At 40.0% G+C, this 16,981-nt stretch overlaps 1 protein-coding gene across 4 annotated transcripts in view; it reads left to right on the top strand.

Annotated features, from left to right (window-relative positions):
- Window positions 1-16,981, top strand: part of frmd3 (FERM domain containing 3) — a 77,101-nt gene that overhangs the window by 8,634 nt on the left and 51,486 nt on the right. For all 4 annotated transcript variants that reach the window (XR_013823937.1, XR_013823938.1, XM_079897720.1 and 1 more), the window contains exons 2-4: window positions 10,618-10,722; window positions 11,763-11,805; window positions 12,455-12,533. Coding sequence is in view for 2 of the 4 variants with exons in the window: in XM_079897720.1 (XP_079753846.1) it covers window positions 10,618-10,722; window positions 11,763-11,805; window positions 12,455-12,533 (227 nt within the window). In the remaining 2 variants the exon portion in view is untranslated. The remainder of the gene's footprint in view (window positions 1-10,617; window positions 10,723-11,762; window positions 11,806-12,454; window positions 12,534-16,981) is intronic.

Below are 16,981 nucleotides of genomic sequence, written 5' to 3'. Positions count from 1 at the left end.
AAGTTTCAAGCTCCAAAACAACACATACAAGTATTTTACCTTAGTTTTTGTGTCATGACATAATGAATTTAAGTCATGTGAAATGCAAAAATGAATGAAGTTCACTATATTTGGCCTTTGTATAGGTTTGTTGATCAATGATTTGATTCGATATTTAGGCTACCACTTAAACTTTGCTCGGCATACCAATCGGCATACAAATTCTGAAAAATGTGGTCACATTTACCTTTAGTTTTCAATGGCGAAATCCAGTTATTTCAACAGTATTCCAAGTGATTGGGAATTTCGTGAAATCCAAAGCAGATTTCACAATGGGTTGTTCAAGTGAATTTACATCATTGACCAACAGAAAGCTGCTTGTTTAAAAGCTGCGCTTCACGCTACACTATTGACAATAGACTTGTTTTGCTCACAAAATTTCGCTAATTTGACTGCACCTGAAGTCTTGTTTTAAACAGCCGGAATTGCGTGGATTATTTTTACACTTTTTTTTGTGTCCTTTTTGGAACTAGAAGCTTTTGGAACCCTTTGACTTACATTGCATGGATAAACAGCTGAAACATTCTTCAAAATACCTTTATTTGTGTTCTGCATATTTGATCTATCCATTTAATTTCTTTTTTTGTGTGTGTGTGCAAATTAATCACACTATTTTAACGTTTAGTTGACACACAGACATAACATATTTGAGACAATATGAGACTTTATTCCATGTTCAGTCTTCTAAACGGCATCCTCACTGATTAGATTTCTTTGATTCTTGTTGCAATGCAGAAGTTTAGTGAATCCTGAATGATTTGGGTCCTTTAAGATTTGCTATTTACACGTATATATATGTCACCAAATACCCTCAAGCCTTTAACATTGACCAGTCCCTATGTATTTGGGCCAAGGACAGACTAAACCATTTTGAGAAAATTAGGGGTTAATGGGAATCGACAAGGGGTTCGTCTTTCACACATGGTCAGCTTCTTAAGTAAGGCAAGATATGCATGCTGTAGAATACTAACATCTGCCTTTTCCAGTGTCATCTTATTAATTTTTTTACTTTAACTTTGATTTTATGCATAAAGAAAGTGTGCTCTGATTTACTTGCTCTCATAAATCTCATTAATTTTCACTCTCCCCTTTTTATGATATGAATCTGCCTTGTGACCTCTGGATTAGCAAACATTTTGTGTTTAGTTCTAAGGAAGACGCAGTCATAATTGATATGGCATGGGTATTAATTACTGAACATTTTATCTAGGGCAAAGCTTTCACGGTCCTAAACTCTGCTTGTTCCGACTAGAGCGGCCGACAGAGGCATTGCTAAGTGAATCTTGGACGGATTTTGGAAGGTGGAGAGTTAAAGAAAGAGCAGCAATGCAGTGTGGTTGTGTTGTTTAAACTTGTCATCTTGTTAGACTCCTTTATAATTGATAATCTCTCCCACATACTTCCCCCTCTCTCTCTATCATGCATGCATGCTTATTTATTATTAGTGTTTGCTAAAGCAAGCATCACTATTTGCCTTCTATTGCACATTTGAACAAAGCCTTTGTATTATTTAGAGCAGTTGTATTACAGACATGAAGGGAAGCTCAAAAAGAGCAAAGATGTGCAATTTTCACCTTGATGATTAAATGGGCCAACAATTTAAACAGATTTACATTGAAGAAAGGGACCTGAACCATAGAGACATGGGGTGCATTTCCATTTCCTAAAAACATTATTTGTCATTTATGGTTGCAAGTTCTCTTGTTAGCAACATAGTTTAACAATACTGTGTTTCCAGCATCACGAAGTTGTGTGGTTGGAACTACAGCTCTCATCCTGTGGTTATAAGTGTAGTTCCCTTTCAGTTCGGTCACGTTAGACGTAGTCGGATGTACCGACTGATTGGGATCACGCTTAAGGAGCCTGTCATCTTCGAGTACTGTTAAAATGAGCCAGTGCACACATCGGCGTGCAAGTTTTGCATCCACGCTCCGCCCGCAGCGCGGGTATAGATACGGAAGTGGACGCACGCACCATTTGCCTTTCGCTTCGGAACCGATCAGTCTTCATGTCGATGTCTCTGAAGAGTGTTGTTATATTACAACGAACGAGTGTGTCGGTGCTCAAGGAAGTCTCTCCCGGTGCTGGTGATTCTACAGCGCGAGAGCAGTGGTGGTCGCGAGCCTTCTGAGCTCTCAACTGCTGTTTTAACAGCATCATATTTCTGTGTTTCTGACGGCCGGTTGAGGGTGAAGGAGTGAGTGCTTCACTGGTACAGGCTGCACCATCCCTGTCAGTGTTGCCGCGATCATTCCCCTGTGTGCTCCGGCACTGGTGAGAGTTTTTTATTTCCTGAAAGAGCAACACGGGTGCGTTTGCGTCTTTTTCGAGATGTCATTCCACCCGTGCGTTTCTGGATGCGGTCATTCCCTGTCCCTTTCTGACGGTCACATTAGTTGCATCACGTGTTTGGGTTTACAGCATGCGGAAGCAGCTTTTGTGAATAGTTCATGTTCTCATTGTTGAGATCGAGACTCGCCTTTGTCTGCTAAGGTGGAGTCCCCATTACCACGCCCCACCCTAGGGTGCCGTTTGGGATGGGTGATCAGAGGATCATAGTGATGGCTTCCCCGCCCGGTAACCAATCCCTGTGGGCCCCTCACTTCTCTATCACACCGCAGCCGTCTCTGGTCCCAGCTGTTTCATTCGGGGCCCCTCCAGAGGACAGGATTCCGATTGCAGCATCGGAGGGAGCTGGCCTCTGGAAATGATGACTGGACTGCATTATCTCCCTCCGGGAGTATACCGTTGCCCGAGCCAGATTCAGAAATGTCAGCTATGCTGAAACGGGCCGACGAGGCTGTCGGGCTTGCGTGGAATCCTCCATCGTGTCCCGAACAGTCTCGGTTGGATGATTGGTTTCTTGGGGAGGGCTGCGCTGGTTCCCTGTCCGGCGGCCGCTGCCTCTTGGACGGGGGATCCTCGTCTCCCCTCTAGGGCCTGTGAGTTCTCGTCCATTCTGACGGGCAGAGCTTACAAAGCCTATGGACAAGCCACTTCTTCTTTGCATGCCATGGCGTTGCTACAGGTCTGTTAGGCCAAGGCACTCATGGACATGCATGAGGGCAGCCTAGACCGTGCGCTCAAGAGTGAGCTCCGCACCTCAACCGACTTGGCCCTCCGGGGCACGAGCGTTGCGGCTTGCACGATCGGTCTAGCGATGTCCACCCTGGTGGTCCAGGAGCTCCATCGTTGGCTCAGCCTGGTTGATATGGTGGATGCGGACAAGGTTCGGTTCCTGGCTCCCCAATTTCCCAGGTTGGGCTGTTCTGCGACGCGGTGGAGAACTGCACCCAACAGTTCTCTGCCGCCCAAGTGCAGACGGAGGCCATCCGGCACATCCTGTCCCGGCGGTCCGCTGCTGCCTCCAACCCGCCGCCAGTGGCAGCTCCTCCGCCTGCTCGTCGCTGAGGGCGTCCCCCCTGAGTAAAACGTCCCTGAGACAGGCCACCCAGGGGTGGGGGGACGAGCTCTTCAGATGGTTACCGTTTCGTCCCGAATTGTCAAAAGAGCAGATTCCTCTGTTCCTGGGTCCCAAGAGGGTCAGACTAGCGGTGTGCGACCCCTTTAGCCAAACCCTGTTGAGTTCCTCCACACCCCTTCGGCGTTGGACGTGGCGGAGTGTCCGATGCTAGGCCTACCACTCGTATGCACTGGTGGAACTTGTGATCCCTACGGCAATCCCATATGTACTCTTCCACGGTACAGCTCCCTGTGGCGAGCCTGTGTCTTCCCTTGGCAGAGTCTGCTCTGCCGTCACTGACGGTTGCGTCTCCCCCCTTTTTCGGCTGGAGTCACCTCAGTGACATTCCATATGTTGTACTGCCTGGTAACGCCCAGTCCATATGTGTAACCTCCACATGTATACCTCCCTACGGGCTCGATGTGGCTTCCGTAGCGTCCCTCCTTCCATCGGAAGGGCTTTCCCAGTGTTAACAAGTCTAACTGAGTGGGTCTTGCGGAACAGCAGTGACTTCCCTGGCCTAAGCCCTGTCCTATCTCTGCCTCAATAATGCGGGGGGTCAGGAGTCTTTTGTCTAGGCACTGGAAGGTGGCAGCACTAGTGGCGTTTTAATGGGGATCCCAATCAGTCGGTACGTCCGACTACGTCGAACGTGACCGAACTGAAAGGGAACGTCTGGGTTACGTATGTAACCCTCGTTCCCTGAAGGAAGGAACGGAGACGTAGTCCCGTCGCCACTATTGCTGGACCACCGCTGAATCTGGGCTCCGCTCAGCTCCTCAGCGAAAAATAAGTGGTGTGTGCATCCACTTCCGTATTTATACCCGCACTGCAGGGTGGAGCGTGGATGCAAAGCTCACATGCCAATGTGTGCATTGGCTCGTTTTATCAATACTCGAAGATGCGTGATCCCAATCAGTCGGTACATCCGACTACGTCTCTGTTCCCTCCTTCAGGGAACGATGCTTACATACGTAACTGAGACGTTTCTTGCTAGTATGACGTGGGCTGCATCCGAAAGCTTAAAAATGCTGCCTTCGGAAGATGCATTCCAGGGTAGGAAGGCTTTAAGGCATGTCAGAATCCAATGTTAGCTTCACTTCCTGTCTCCTGAGATCTGGGGTGTGTTTCCCGTACAACGCCGTAACTCGCTGCTTCACTACCATAGTACAATGCATCGTTGAAGAAACCGACTAGCTAGTCACGACTGTTTTTCCGAAACCGTACTGTCGCAAATTGGTAGTTCAACCACGTTGGTTAATGATGTCACGCAGGTGGTGGAGTAATAACTTAATGAATCTGTTTGAGATCGAATTAATGCTTGAAGTTTTGCTATAAATTACGGACATGACGTCTGAGGATTATCTCTTATTTTTCTCGTTATTTAGCTTTATTTCCAGATTCAATCATAGGCTCGTTCTTACGTACTAGCGCACGTTTGCACATGCGCACTCTTCAAAACGACTCTTTAAAACTCTTGACAAACTAAAAGACGTAAATGACATTTATAAATAAAAGATAGATTGTGCTGATTGTCAGCTTGCTTATTTGGCTCAAAATAAGGATTTATAAAGTCCACATGTCATGCAAACAAGAAACTATGATTCTAACCACAGGTCGAGAGCTTGTCGTTCCAACCACACAACTTTGAGAAGCTGTTTGTGAATGTTCGTTGGAACTATGGTTTCGGGAAACACTGAGTTGTTGAACTATGCTAATAATGACGGAACTTGCGACTATAGTTGGCTAACGATGCTTTTTGGGAAACGCACCCCTGATTGATTTGATTTGAAGCCAGCATAGATGTTTCTGTCACTGCGTTTGATATCCCACAATCCTCTGCTTTTATTCTGTGACAGTTGAGCTAGAAAATAAAGATGGCTTCTGAAAGTTGTGGTTGGTTCCCTCTTACGGAGGAAGAGTAAGAACACCAATAGTTTTCGTTTATTTACTTCGATAATCTAGCATAAGATAAAAATCGGACAAAAAAATCAAACCGATAAATAATCAGAAGTATTCTGCTCCACCACCCGTGTGATGTCATGAGTTACATTGCAGTACTTGAAACGCACCTCAGAGTATTATACGGACATAGCAACACCCTAGCAACCACAAATAACACCCTTGCATGGTGACAGCACACCAATAATCACTCATAACACCTTAGCAACCATATAACAATGCTCTAGGAACCACAAATAACACCCTTGCATGGTGACAAAACACCAACAATCACTCAGAACACCTTAGCAACTATTTAGCAACACCGGCTGTCACTTTATGTTCGGAAATCGATTGCACAACCGATCGGACCAACCAACGCAAGTTTCGAAAACGAAAATAGGGAATCGATTTTAACGGTCTTTTCTCGGAGCGCGTCCAGCTATTCATGATACGCCCCCAGGCGAACGTGTGTCACACAGCAACTGCAGGCTCTGACAAACACGCATAAAAGCAAATTATACTTCTGCATAATGTGTCTCTTTTTACAACAGAACTGTGAATTCTGCCGGTATGCAGACAGTCTCATGCATACAAGTACAGATTCGGGCTACGGTCTACAATCGCCTACATAGGCAAAATTTGTTTGACATTTCTAATAGTAAACACAGCCATGTTGAAGACTGCAGTAATGTTTTTCATTTATGTTATGGCAGTCCACTCTGCTTATTGTTTTTCGAGAATGTTGCACTCCTGTTTTAGCCTAGAAATCTAGACGCACCCAAGCGGCAGCAAAATGTATTTTGCAGCCAGGGTGGTCTAGCAACTCTCCATTGACTTTCGAGCTGCAAAAACCAAAATTGGGTCAGGCCAATCACATCGTGTATAGAGTAGGCGGGGCAGGCTTAACATAATGACGACAGAGTTGCGACGGTTGCTGCTACTTGAAAACAAAGAATGGCGGCTGCTGCTGGAGAGCAGTCTTTCGAATCGGCTTTGGCCGCGACTCTGGAGGACTTGGAGTTAAGTTTTTCTTTGAGAAAAGAGCAAAGAACGGCACTTAAGTCATTCTTAAAAAAGGAAGATGTGTTCGTAGTTTTGCCGGCCAGATATGGCAAAAGTTTAATCTATCAACTAGCTCCGCTGTTGGGAAAACGCTCTGGTTGGTTGAAGCGCTGTCCTATTGCGTGCAGAGGGAATTTGAAAGACAGCCGTTTATCCCGCCCCTCGGATTGAGCCGTGCCTATGGTGAGTTGCCAGACCTAACATCTTGATGTAGGTCTGGCTTGCCAGGCTACTTCTGTTTGTCATTGTGCACGAAACTTCACGCCAATAAATCACCAGGAATATTTGCTGACTTGTGCGGGTCTCAAGCGCCCTTTTTCCGCCCTAATACCTGTTAGTTGTCCGTGGATTTGCCCATATTTGGCGTTTAAAATGGAAACGTCTTTAGACATGGAAAATCGATTTTACAATCGATTCAATGAACACTTATGTCTCAAAAATCGAACAGGATTTTTTCACAAAAGTGACAGCCCTACTAGCAACCACAAATAACTCCCTAGCATTGTGACAACACACCAACAAATCACTCAGAACCCCTTTGCAACTACATAGCAACACTCTAGCCACCACAGATAACACCCTTGCATTGTGGAAACACACTAACAAATCACTCAGAACCCCTTAGCAACCACATAGCAACACTGTAGCAGCCACAAATAATAGCCTTGCATTGTGGCAACACACACTACCACTCAGAACCCCTTAGCAGCCACATAGCAACACCCTAGCAACCAGAAATAACAGCTTTGCCTGGTTGCAACACACCAACAATTACTCTGAATACCTTAGTAACCATATAGCAACCCTATAGCAACCACAAATAACAGTCACTCAGAACACCATAGCAACTATATAACAATGCTCTAGCAACCCCAAATCACGTCCTAGCATTGTGGAAACACACCAAAAATTACTCAGAACACCTTAGCAGCCACATAGCTACACCATAGAAACCTCAAATAACACCTTAGCATTATGGCAACACACTAGCAACCACTCAAAACACACTAGCAACCACAACTAGCACATTTAATGTGGCGACACTTACAGTCACTCAGAAAACCATAACAAGCACATAGCAACACCCTAGAAACTGCAAATGCCACCATATCTTTGTGGGCAGTGAGTTTTCCACAGGCAAACACCATTTATATTTCTAAGGATGCAGATGTAAACTAGTTCTTTCTATGTAAAAATGTAGGGTTACACTTTATTTTAAGGTGTCCTTGTAACAGTGCAATTATACAAGTACTGATTAATATTAATTATCAACATGTACTTACTATAAGGTTAGGGTTAGGAGTAGAGTTTTTAGGGTTAGTTGCTTGTAATGCATAATTTTCTTTTATTACTGTAGTAACTTCATGTAACATGTGTAACAAAGACTCAAGACATGTACTTACCATAGTAATAACAGTAACTTATGCATAATTGCATGCAACTAACCCTCAACCAAATCCTAATCCTATCCTAACCCTACAGTAAGTACATGTAGTTAATTAATATTACTCAGTACTTAAATATATAATTACATTGTAACAATGACAACTTAAAATAAAGTGTTACCATAAAGTGTTACCAAATGTAGTTCATGTCATTGTAAGACAAGAGATATGTAATAATATGATAAATTCTCTTCTTAATTCAATCCAGTGTAGTGCTTGATCCACATTTAACATTTTAAAATGTGCAGAAAAGACATTTGATTTTTATTCATTAATACTGAGAAAGTAAAACTTTAAGGAATGTGTTTTTTTTCCATACTGGAAGAGCAGAACGTCCAGTACCTGTAGAGAACCTCTGTAGTGGAATTGGAGCCCCCACAGTGAGATGTATTTCACACAGGAGTGTGCTATAACAGCCTGCGTCACAGGTAATAACAGCAAGGTCAAAAGCTGATGGTCATCAGAGCTGAACCAGAGCTGCTCAGTCGAGCACACAGAGACACTGTCCTGTATGGGCCATAAGCCCATTCACTGCAGAATGATGTATTTGCAGCAGGGGAGCTGCCTGTCCAACCCTGCAACCCCTTGACTGAATCTAAATCTAAACCATATTATATATATAAAAAAATGTAAACATGTAATTTTAAATTATAATTATATACCATTAATTTTAAATTCTAATTATATACCATTAATTAGGGCTACACGATATTGAAGAAAAATACGATATGCGATAACTCATTAAATAATGCGATTTTCGATATGCGATACGATAATGCTTAAAGTGTGTAAAATGAACTTAAATTAGCTTTAAAACATATTTAAAATTATATAACCTACATGTGTGTGTTTCACATTCTTTTTGTGACAAGAAAACATCCCTAAAACTTCTGAAAGTGAACAGCAGTGTTTTACTGTAGCATAAGTTATTTTAACATCAGTGTACACCACGGGGTTTAGGGTTTCAGGTAGGCCTACATTAGGTTTATTTAACAAAAGAAACTGAATAATCAAATAAAAATAAAACAATGCTTAGTTTTCACTGTATTAATTAAATATATATTCTGATTCTTATTAAAGCTACAAAAGTAATTCAGCCAAGATCAGTGAGTGATTTTCTTTGTCTTTTGTTCATGACCCCTGTTATTGCAAGCTGTTGCGATATGCATATTGCGATATATACATTTGCGATATTTTGATAATTTCGATATATTGTGCAGCCCTACCATTTATTGCAAAAATTGTAAATGTATTTTCAGTTACACATTTTCATATGAACAACCAGTAATGATACTGATTTAAGATTCCCAAACATTAAAGGCCCACTGAAGTGTCTTGAAACGCGCAGTGTTATTCAGTGTTTTCACGTAATTTCCACTGAAACAGGAAGACAGGGTGGGACATATCGAGCAGCTCCTCCCCTTTTTTAAAATAGCCAATAGCGTGTTGTTTATATCACAGCTCGACTAGAGCTGTTGAGCTCAGTAAAGCCGCATTTGACTGCTTATGATAGCCACAGTCTAATAGATTCCCCTTTAATATTTAATATGAAACTGTTAGTAAAGCAAAACAGTAAACATAATCAAGGATGTGTAGTTTGAAAAGTGTGTAATTTATGTTGGTGTTATCTCTTCTACTCGTCAGCGCTGTTTAATGCAGAGTCTGTAGAGCCATTTCTCCTCCATCGCTTTACAAAACAGCATTCTGTGCAGAATTCAAATGGGTCAGATACGTTTTGTGGTCTTCACCCCATATGATCTGCTCTGTGCTATCCTGTCTCTGGACCGGAGCTGCGACGGTTCGCGCGACACTAACGTGAAACCAGACTTCATTCGCCCTAATGGAAAGCAGATTTACGCGGTTTGAATCGTTCCCTATATAGTGCACTATGTGCCATTCATCATCAATAGTAAATGTGTGAACAAGTGATGATTTTCGCCACAGCTTCAGCGTCTATTTATAATGTAGGGGCGGGGCTTCAGATTCTAGAGAACATTTGATTGGAGAGAAAATCTGATGAGAAACTGAAGTGCTGAGTGATGTCATCAAAATCATTGATCCATATTGGGGCAAGTGAGAGACTAAGTTTTGATTGCTTTTACCTTCTTAATCCAAATTTTGTCATTGTTTTGGAGCACACTAGCTTATAGATAATATATATCTAGTATATATATAGTCAGTGAGAGAGTCAGATGTTGATTCAGTAGCAGCTCTGGTGGATTCATTGAGTTCATTCAGTGAAGGATTTGTCCGACTGATTCAAACCGATAACTCATCAGTGAGTCTTTTGTGCTGTTCAGTAAAATAACCTGCTCGTAAGTCATTTCTTCATCAATCGGACTACATTGGTTGAATCATTGTGCTTTTTATTGTGCTGTAGTTAAATGGTTTTCACATTTAATTCAGAACTCAAGCTTATAACAATCATATTTAGTGTATTAAAAAATATTGACCTGTCATAGTAAAACATTTTCTGTTTCCCCCCTCTGTATTAGTATTCTTTTCCCTGTTGTAAATCGATGAACTTATTATACACACAACGGTCAATATTATGATACACTATCAATATATTCACGATAACTAGCTGGCTCACTATTATATTTGATCTTAAATCTCTGCTGTAATGATGTGTTTTTATTCCTTTGATTTTTCTTTCCTCCACAGAGAGACACTAAAGGGCAGTTTCTCTTGGATCATGTGTGTAACTACTACAGCCTGCTGGAGAAAGATTACTTTGGCATCAGATATGTGGACCCAGAGAAACAAAGGGTAACTACACATTCACCACTCGGGCCCAATATTCATTAAATATATTCTGACCTAAAAGTTTATTATAACTTCAGCAGATAATCTGTTGCTCCAACATAAAACGCATCAAAACAAGTGGAATCTGCAATAGATTTCTGCACAACCTTTTACAATAGCTAAACCTCAAACATACATACAACTTAAAATCCTGAAAAAAAATGTGGGGTCCGTAAGATTTTGTTTTTGAAAGAGGTCTTGGTTACACTTTATTTTAAGGTGACGTTGTCACAGTGTAATTACACAAATAAGTGCATACTACATGTATGCCTACTTACTTTAGGGTTAAGATTAGGTTTAGGGTTTGGTTTAGGGTTAGTTACTTATAATTATGCAGAATTTACTGTTGTTATTACTATAGTAAGTATATGTAACCTTTAATTACACCTTAAACTAAAGTTTTACCAGTCTCTTATGCTCACCAAGGCTGCATTTATTTTTTCAAGAATACAGAAAAAACAGTAACACTGTGAAATATTATTAAAATTTTAAATGTATTATATTTGAAAACATTTTTAAAAATTGAAGCAATGTAAAAGTCTTTACTGACACTTTTGATCAATTTAATGCATCTAAAAATCTTACTCACCCCAAACTTTTGAACAGTAATCTAAACACTCACAAATCTTACATGTACTTATTTCTGTACTCTCACTAGATATTTTCTCCTTATGTAGCCTATCATACTGGCTTTAAATTTGGATAAAAGTTACCATGACAACCGACCAAGGGGTATTACCCTACTGTATGTACGACAATGTTTCTTCAGTCGAGCAGAAAACCTCCCAGCAGAACTGTAGTGAATTATTTACTGTCATTTATGTTGTAATATTAATGCCCGCTATTGAAAAAAGGGATTGTTCATCAGTGGGAATGTTGTTTACGATCATTTCCTGAGCAGGATGCTTATCCAAAGTGTTTACCATAAACATTTTTGATTTGTCACCATCTTTACTTGTCAGCGCACAGCAGTGAATCATTTCTTTCTCTTGTCATTTTTACAGCATTGGTTGGACCCGAGCAAACCAGTAGTGAAACAGATGAAATGTAAGTTTTGTTTATTTCCTTCTTGCCCTCAAGGTGGCAGCAAGTCACATTTACTGTTGTTCGTGAATTTTTGTCAGCGAAACCAGTTTCAATAGGGATTTTGCATAAGGAGGAAACATTTTCCAATGCATATTTCACAAAGGGTTCAAGTTGGTCACATGGGTTTGTTGCTTTGACCAATATTAAGCTGCTTGGTTTGAAAGTGACTTAAACTGTGCATTTCTCATTGCTATTTACAATAAACAATGGACTTTTCTTGCTGACATTTGCCAATATTGCCGTATTTACATAAGTAAAACATCACTCGCATTCAGAGATGTTTTATGTAGAATTACAAAGGGGGGGGGGGGGGGGGGGGTGAATGAACACGTAGCGGACAAGTGACAGAGAGATTGTAGACAAAGTGACGTCAATGAAGTCAATCTTTCCCTTTGAGCTCTAAACTTCTCAGACTCATTACGTTTATCTTTGAAGACTTCATTTCATTCTTCACCAGAGGGGTTTCCCTCATCTCATGGATTAATATAATCATTTTAGCTCTCCTCATGCCCTCGGTTACAGTTCTCTGCATAATCTGTCTCACACTTGCTGGCTTATGCTCAAGTTGTCTCTCTCTCCCCTCATCTGATTGTTGATGTGTTGTTTTCAGGTCACCAGCCATACACTATGTGCTTCAGGGTGAAGTTCTACCCTCAGGAGCCAATCAAGATCAAGGAAGAGCTGACAAGGTAACAGTTCTCTGATCTAATGTTCAAATTGCATTGGAATGACATAAAAACAACCCCGGCCAGTCACAGCATAAACAGGCCTGAATCGCTCAAGTCAAGTATATGAGATTGAGGATTTTCTGGAAGAGATTTGCATTTTTAAAACGCCTCCTGAGCAGATTGTTCCAGTTTCATTTGAAAGAGCATGTTTACTTTGTAGCTGAAGCCAGAACGGCTGATCGGTGGCTTCTTTCATGTCAAAGTAACCAATGTGATCTCATTACAGTGCATCTCACGAAACCTGTCAAGAACATGTACATTCATATTTCACTCCAAAATCAGAAGAAATGCGAAAATATATTTTGTCCAAAAAAATTTTTTTAGAATTAAACACACTTGCCGCCAAATTCTCATTACTATAATCAGTGGTGAGGCCAGAAAAAAAATATATATATGCAAAATAAGTGAATGTATTTTTTAGGACACTTTGTTAATTGCAATTAAATTAAAATTTATTGTAGCTAATAATGTTATAGATTTATATTCAATGCTATCAGTTCAAATTACAAGTGCTTTTCTGAACCACAAATAGGGCTTAATTACGTTTTTATCCACTGGTTTCACAGACAAGGCTTAAGCTAGTGCCAGACTAAAATGCATATTTGAGCTGTCTGAACTGAAAGCAACTTGCACTGATGCAATCTTAAAATATGTCAGTGCCATTGTTTTGTCTCAAGATGCACACCAGTAATGTTTTGTTCTAAGGCATGTATATAAAAGCTATTTAAATGACCTAATTGAACTAAGGCCTAACCCTGTCTTAATCTAAGCCCTGTCTGTGAAACCAGGACTATATGTAATTTCACAATTACTTCTACTGTTTTGTACTGACAAGCATTTAAGCACATAAACTAATATATAATCTATTGTCATTTCAAATGAAACTGTATTCTGTATACAGAAAGTGTATATCGTGTATTTAAATTAGTGCTGTTAAATCGATTATTCGTGATATATATATATATATATATATATATATATATATATATATACTGTATATGTGTATGTATGCATTTATATATAAATAGATACAGTGGGGAGAACAAGTATTTGATACACTGCTGATTTTGCAGGTTTTCCCACTTACAAAGCATGTAGAAGTCTGTAATTTTTATCATAGGTACTCTTCAACTGTGAGAGACGAAATCTAAAACAAAAATCCAGAAAATCGCATTGTATGATTTTTAAGTAATTCATTTGCATTTTATTGCATGACATAAGTATTTGATACATCAGAAAAGCAGAACTTAATATTTGGTACAGAAACCGGAAACGGACTTTCAGCTCCCTACAAAGATTTTCTATTGGGTTCAGGTCTGGAGACTGGCTAGGCCACTCCAGGACCTTGAGATGCTTCTTGCGGAGCCACTCCTTAGTTGCCCTGGCTGTGTGTTTCGGGTCGTTGTCATGCTTAAAGACCCAGCCACGACCCATCTTCAATGCTCTTACTGAGGGAAGGAGGTTGTTGGCCAAGATCTTGCGATACATGGCCCCATCCATCCTCCCCTAAATACGGTGCAGTCGTCCTGTCCCCTTTGCAGAAAAGCATCCCCAAAGAATGATGTTTCCACCTCCATGCTTCAGGTCCTGCCGTGTAGTTCTGGGCTGATCCCTCACCTTCCTCATGATCATTGATGCCCCACGAAGTGAGATCTTGCATGGTGCCCCAGACCGAGGGAGATTGACCGTCATTTTGAACTTCTTCCATTTTCTAATAATTGCGCCAACAGTTGTTGCCTTCTCACCAAGCTGCTTGCCTATTGTCCTGTAGCCCAACCCTGCCGTGTGCAGGTCTACAATTTTGTCCCTGATGTCCTTACACAGCTCTCTGGCCTTGGCCATTGTGGAGAGGTTGGAGTCTGTTTGATTGAGTGTGTGGACAGGTGTCTTTTATACAGGTAACAAGTTCAAACAGGTGCAGTTAATACAGGTAATGAGTGGAGACAGGAGGGCTTCTTAAAGAAAAACTAATAAGTCTGTGAGAGCCGGAATTCTTACTGGTTGGTAGGTGATCAAATACTTATGTCATGCAATAAAATGCAAATTAATTATTTAAAAATCATACAATGTAATTTTCTGGATTTTTGTTTTAGATTCCGTCTCTCACAGTTGAAGTGTACCTATGATAAAAATTACAGACCTCTACATGCTTTGTAAGTAGGAAAACCTGCAAAATCGGCAGTGTATCAAATACTTGTTCTCCCCACTGTATGTGTGTGTATATATTGTCACAGGTGGTTGCAGGTAAACAGATGAAGACGATGAATAAAGTTCCAACACCAAGTTTAATAATAATGTTCCAAAAAACTAGCAAACATGCAGGAGCAACAGACACTAAACGTAGACGTGACCGGATAACAAACAGAGGAAAAGGAGGAACTTATGAATACTCTCATTCCAACAATGATTACAAAGATTACAATAACTTTTTAATTAGGCAGAACCTTTCTGTTTTTAACTAGATTTTTAAAAGATTTTTCTTTTCATCATTTCAGACTTCCTTATTTTTCCATAAATTAATATGAAACATGTTTGCTCCTCAATTTTTATGTTAATAGGATTTTTTTTTCCTCAAAAGGAAGCAAAAAATATTCTGAATAGACTGTCAGTGTCAATGTGTGTCACATATTCCTCTTACATTATCAGAGAGCAACGTTCCAAGCACGAGCTTTGATTCCATCTCGCTAATTCTCTCAAACACACACACGCACACGCACACACACACACACACACACACACACACACACACACACACACACACACACACACACACACACACACACACACACGCACACACACACACACACACACACACGCACACACACACACACACACACACACACACACACACACACACACACATACACACACACACACACACACACACGCGCACAGGCATCTGCATAGATACACAAACACACACTCACAGATTGTTGGTGTGACTAAATCATTAGTGCTGCTCTCACAACATGGCGCTCAGTGCATGCACACCATCTGAACTGTCAAGATAAATGTTTTTGTCTTTCTCGATCTTCCACGCTTTCTCTGTGCGCTGGAAAACGAGAATGTTCCTGTAGCCAGACAGAAGCTTTAGAGAGAACGAGGCGCATGTGTGTGAGAGGGAGCCCAGGTTGTCTGAGTTTAAATGGTTTCATCCTGTGAAAGAGAAAGCAAGGGTTTGAGATGGACAAGAGATGCATTAATGTGCCAGTTCATGCTATTTTCTGCTCCACACTAGAGTTTTTCCTGTTAAAGCTGTTTGACACAGAAAACAACTATATATATTTTTCCAACCGCTCTCTCTCTCTTTAATATTTAATATAAAGAATGGATTTGAGTGCAGGTTACAAAGAGCGAGAATGGAGAAAAAAGAAACATGCAAGTGCACAAAAGCAGATGCAAACGTTTGGCCAATGCATTGCAGTTCTGTCATACAAACTTAGAAATTTCCATGAAATCAAAATGGACCCTGTTATTCTCATTGTGAATGATTAATATATGGTCAGTGCACATTATTCCAATACTAAAAAAAAGTTTTTAGAATCATCTTTCATCTTTAATGAAAAGTTTTTACTTTAAAGTATTTTTTAAATCATTGTGTTTTAATACTTTTTTCATGCTTTAAAAAAGTACTCTTATTTTGATGTGTTGACTAACATACTAAAGGACATGTAAAGTACTTAATTATAATTTTATCTCTAGTTTGTTATTCAATATTAAATTTAAAGTTACCATATTTTAAATGTACTAAATTGCAACGTCATAATTACATTACATAAATGTGTAATTACAAATATATTGAAATACATGACTTACAAGTTTCAGTAGACATTTAAGCATAGCTATTATAGTTTGCTTGTCAGTACATTCACACTTTAACCATATTTTAAAAACAATAGAAGTTATTATAGAATTACATATGAAGAAGATGTACTTAAGTTCTATTTGGGTTACTACAAAATTCAACTAATTGCATTTATTAAAAAGCTAAATTATAATACAATTGAATTTAATTGCAATTTACATGTAATTAAGTGTCCAAAAGCTTTGTATTCAGTTTGCATTTAAATACTGTATATTCGTTTTATGTATATTATTTCCATAACAAGTACTCTTTTTTTAATGTATGCTAAAGTGCACTTCTTTTTCCAAAGGGAAGTGAAATAGATTGTAAATTCCGTTTGTACTTGTCCTTTCTTAAATAATGTAGAGCCATTGTGCATTTTCAAGTTTGACCATAGTTATATATATATATATATATTGAGCAGCTCCTACTGTACATACATAGAACACAGCCAAATGCACTTTTTTGGTACTTTGTTAAAAATGAAGTACATATTCTCATAGGGAGTATGTTATATTTATATCATGTTGTACTCATGTTATAAGTGCATGTCCGTATTCCGTCT

The sequence above is a fragment of the Squalius cephalus genome (genome assembly GCF_949319135.1).
Source record: "Squalius cephalus genome assembly, chromosome: 16".
NCBI lineage: Eukaryota > Metazoa > Chordata > Actinopteri > Cypriniformes > Leuciscidae > Squalius > Squalius cephalus.
Note: the sequence above shows the minus strand (reverse complement) of the source record. Positions and strands in the feature narration are given on the sequence as shown.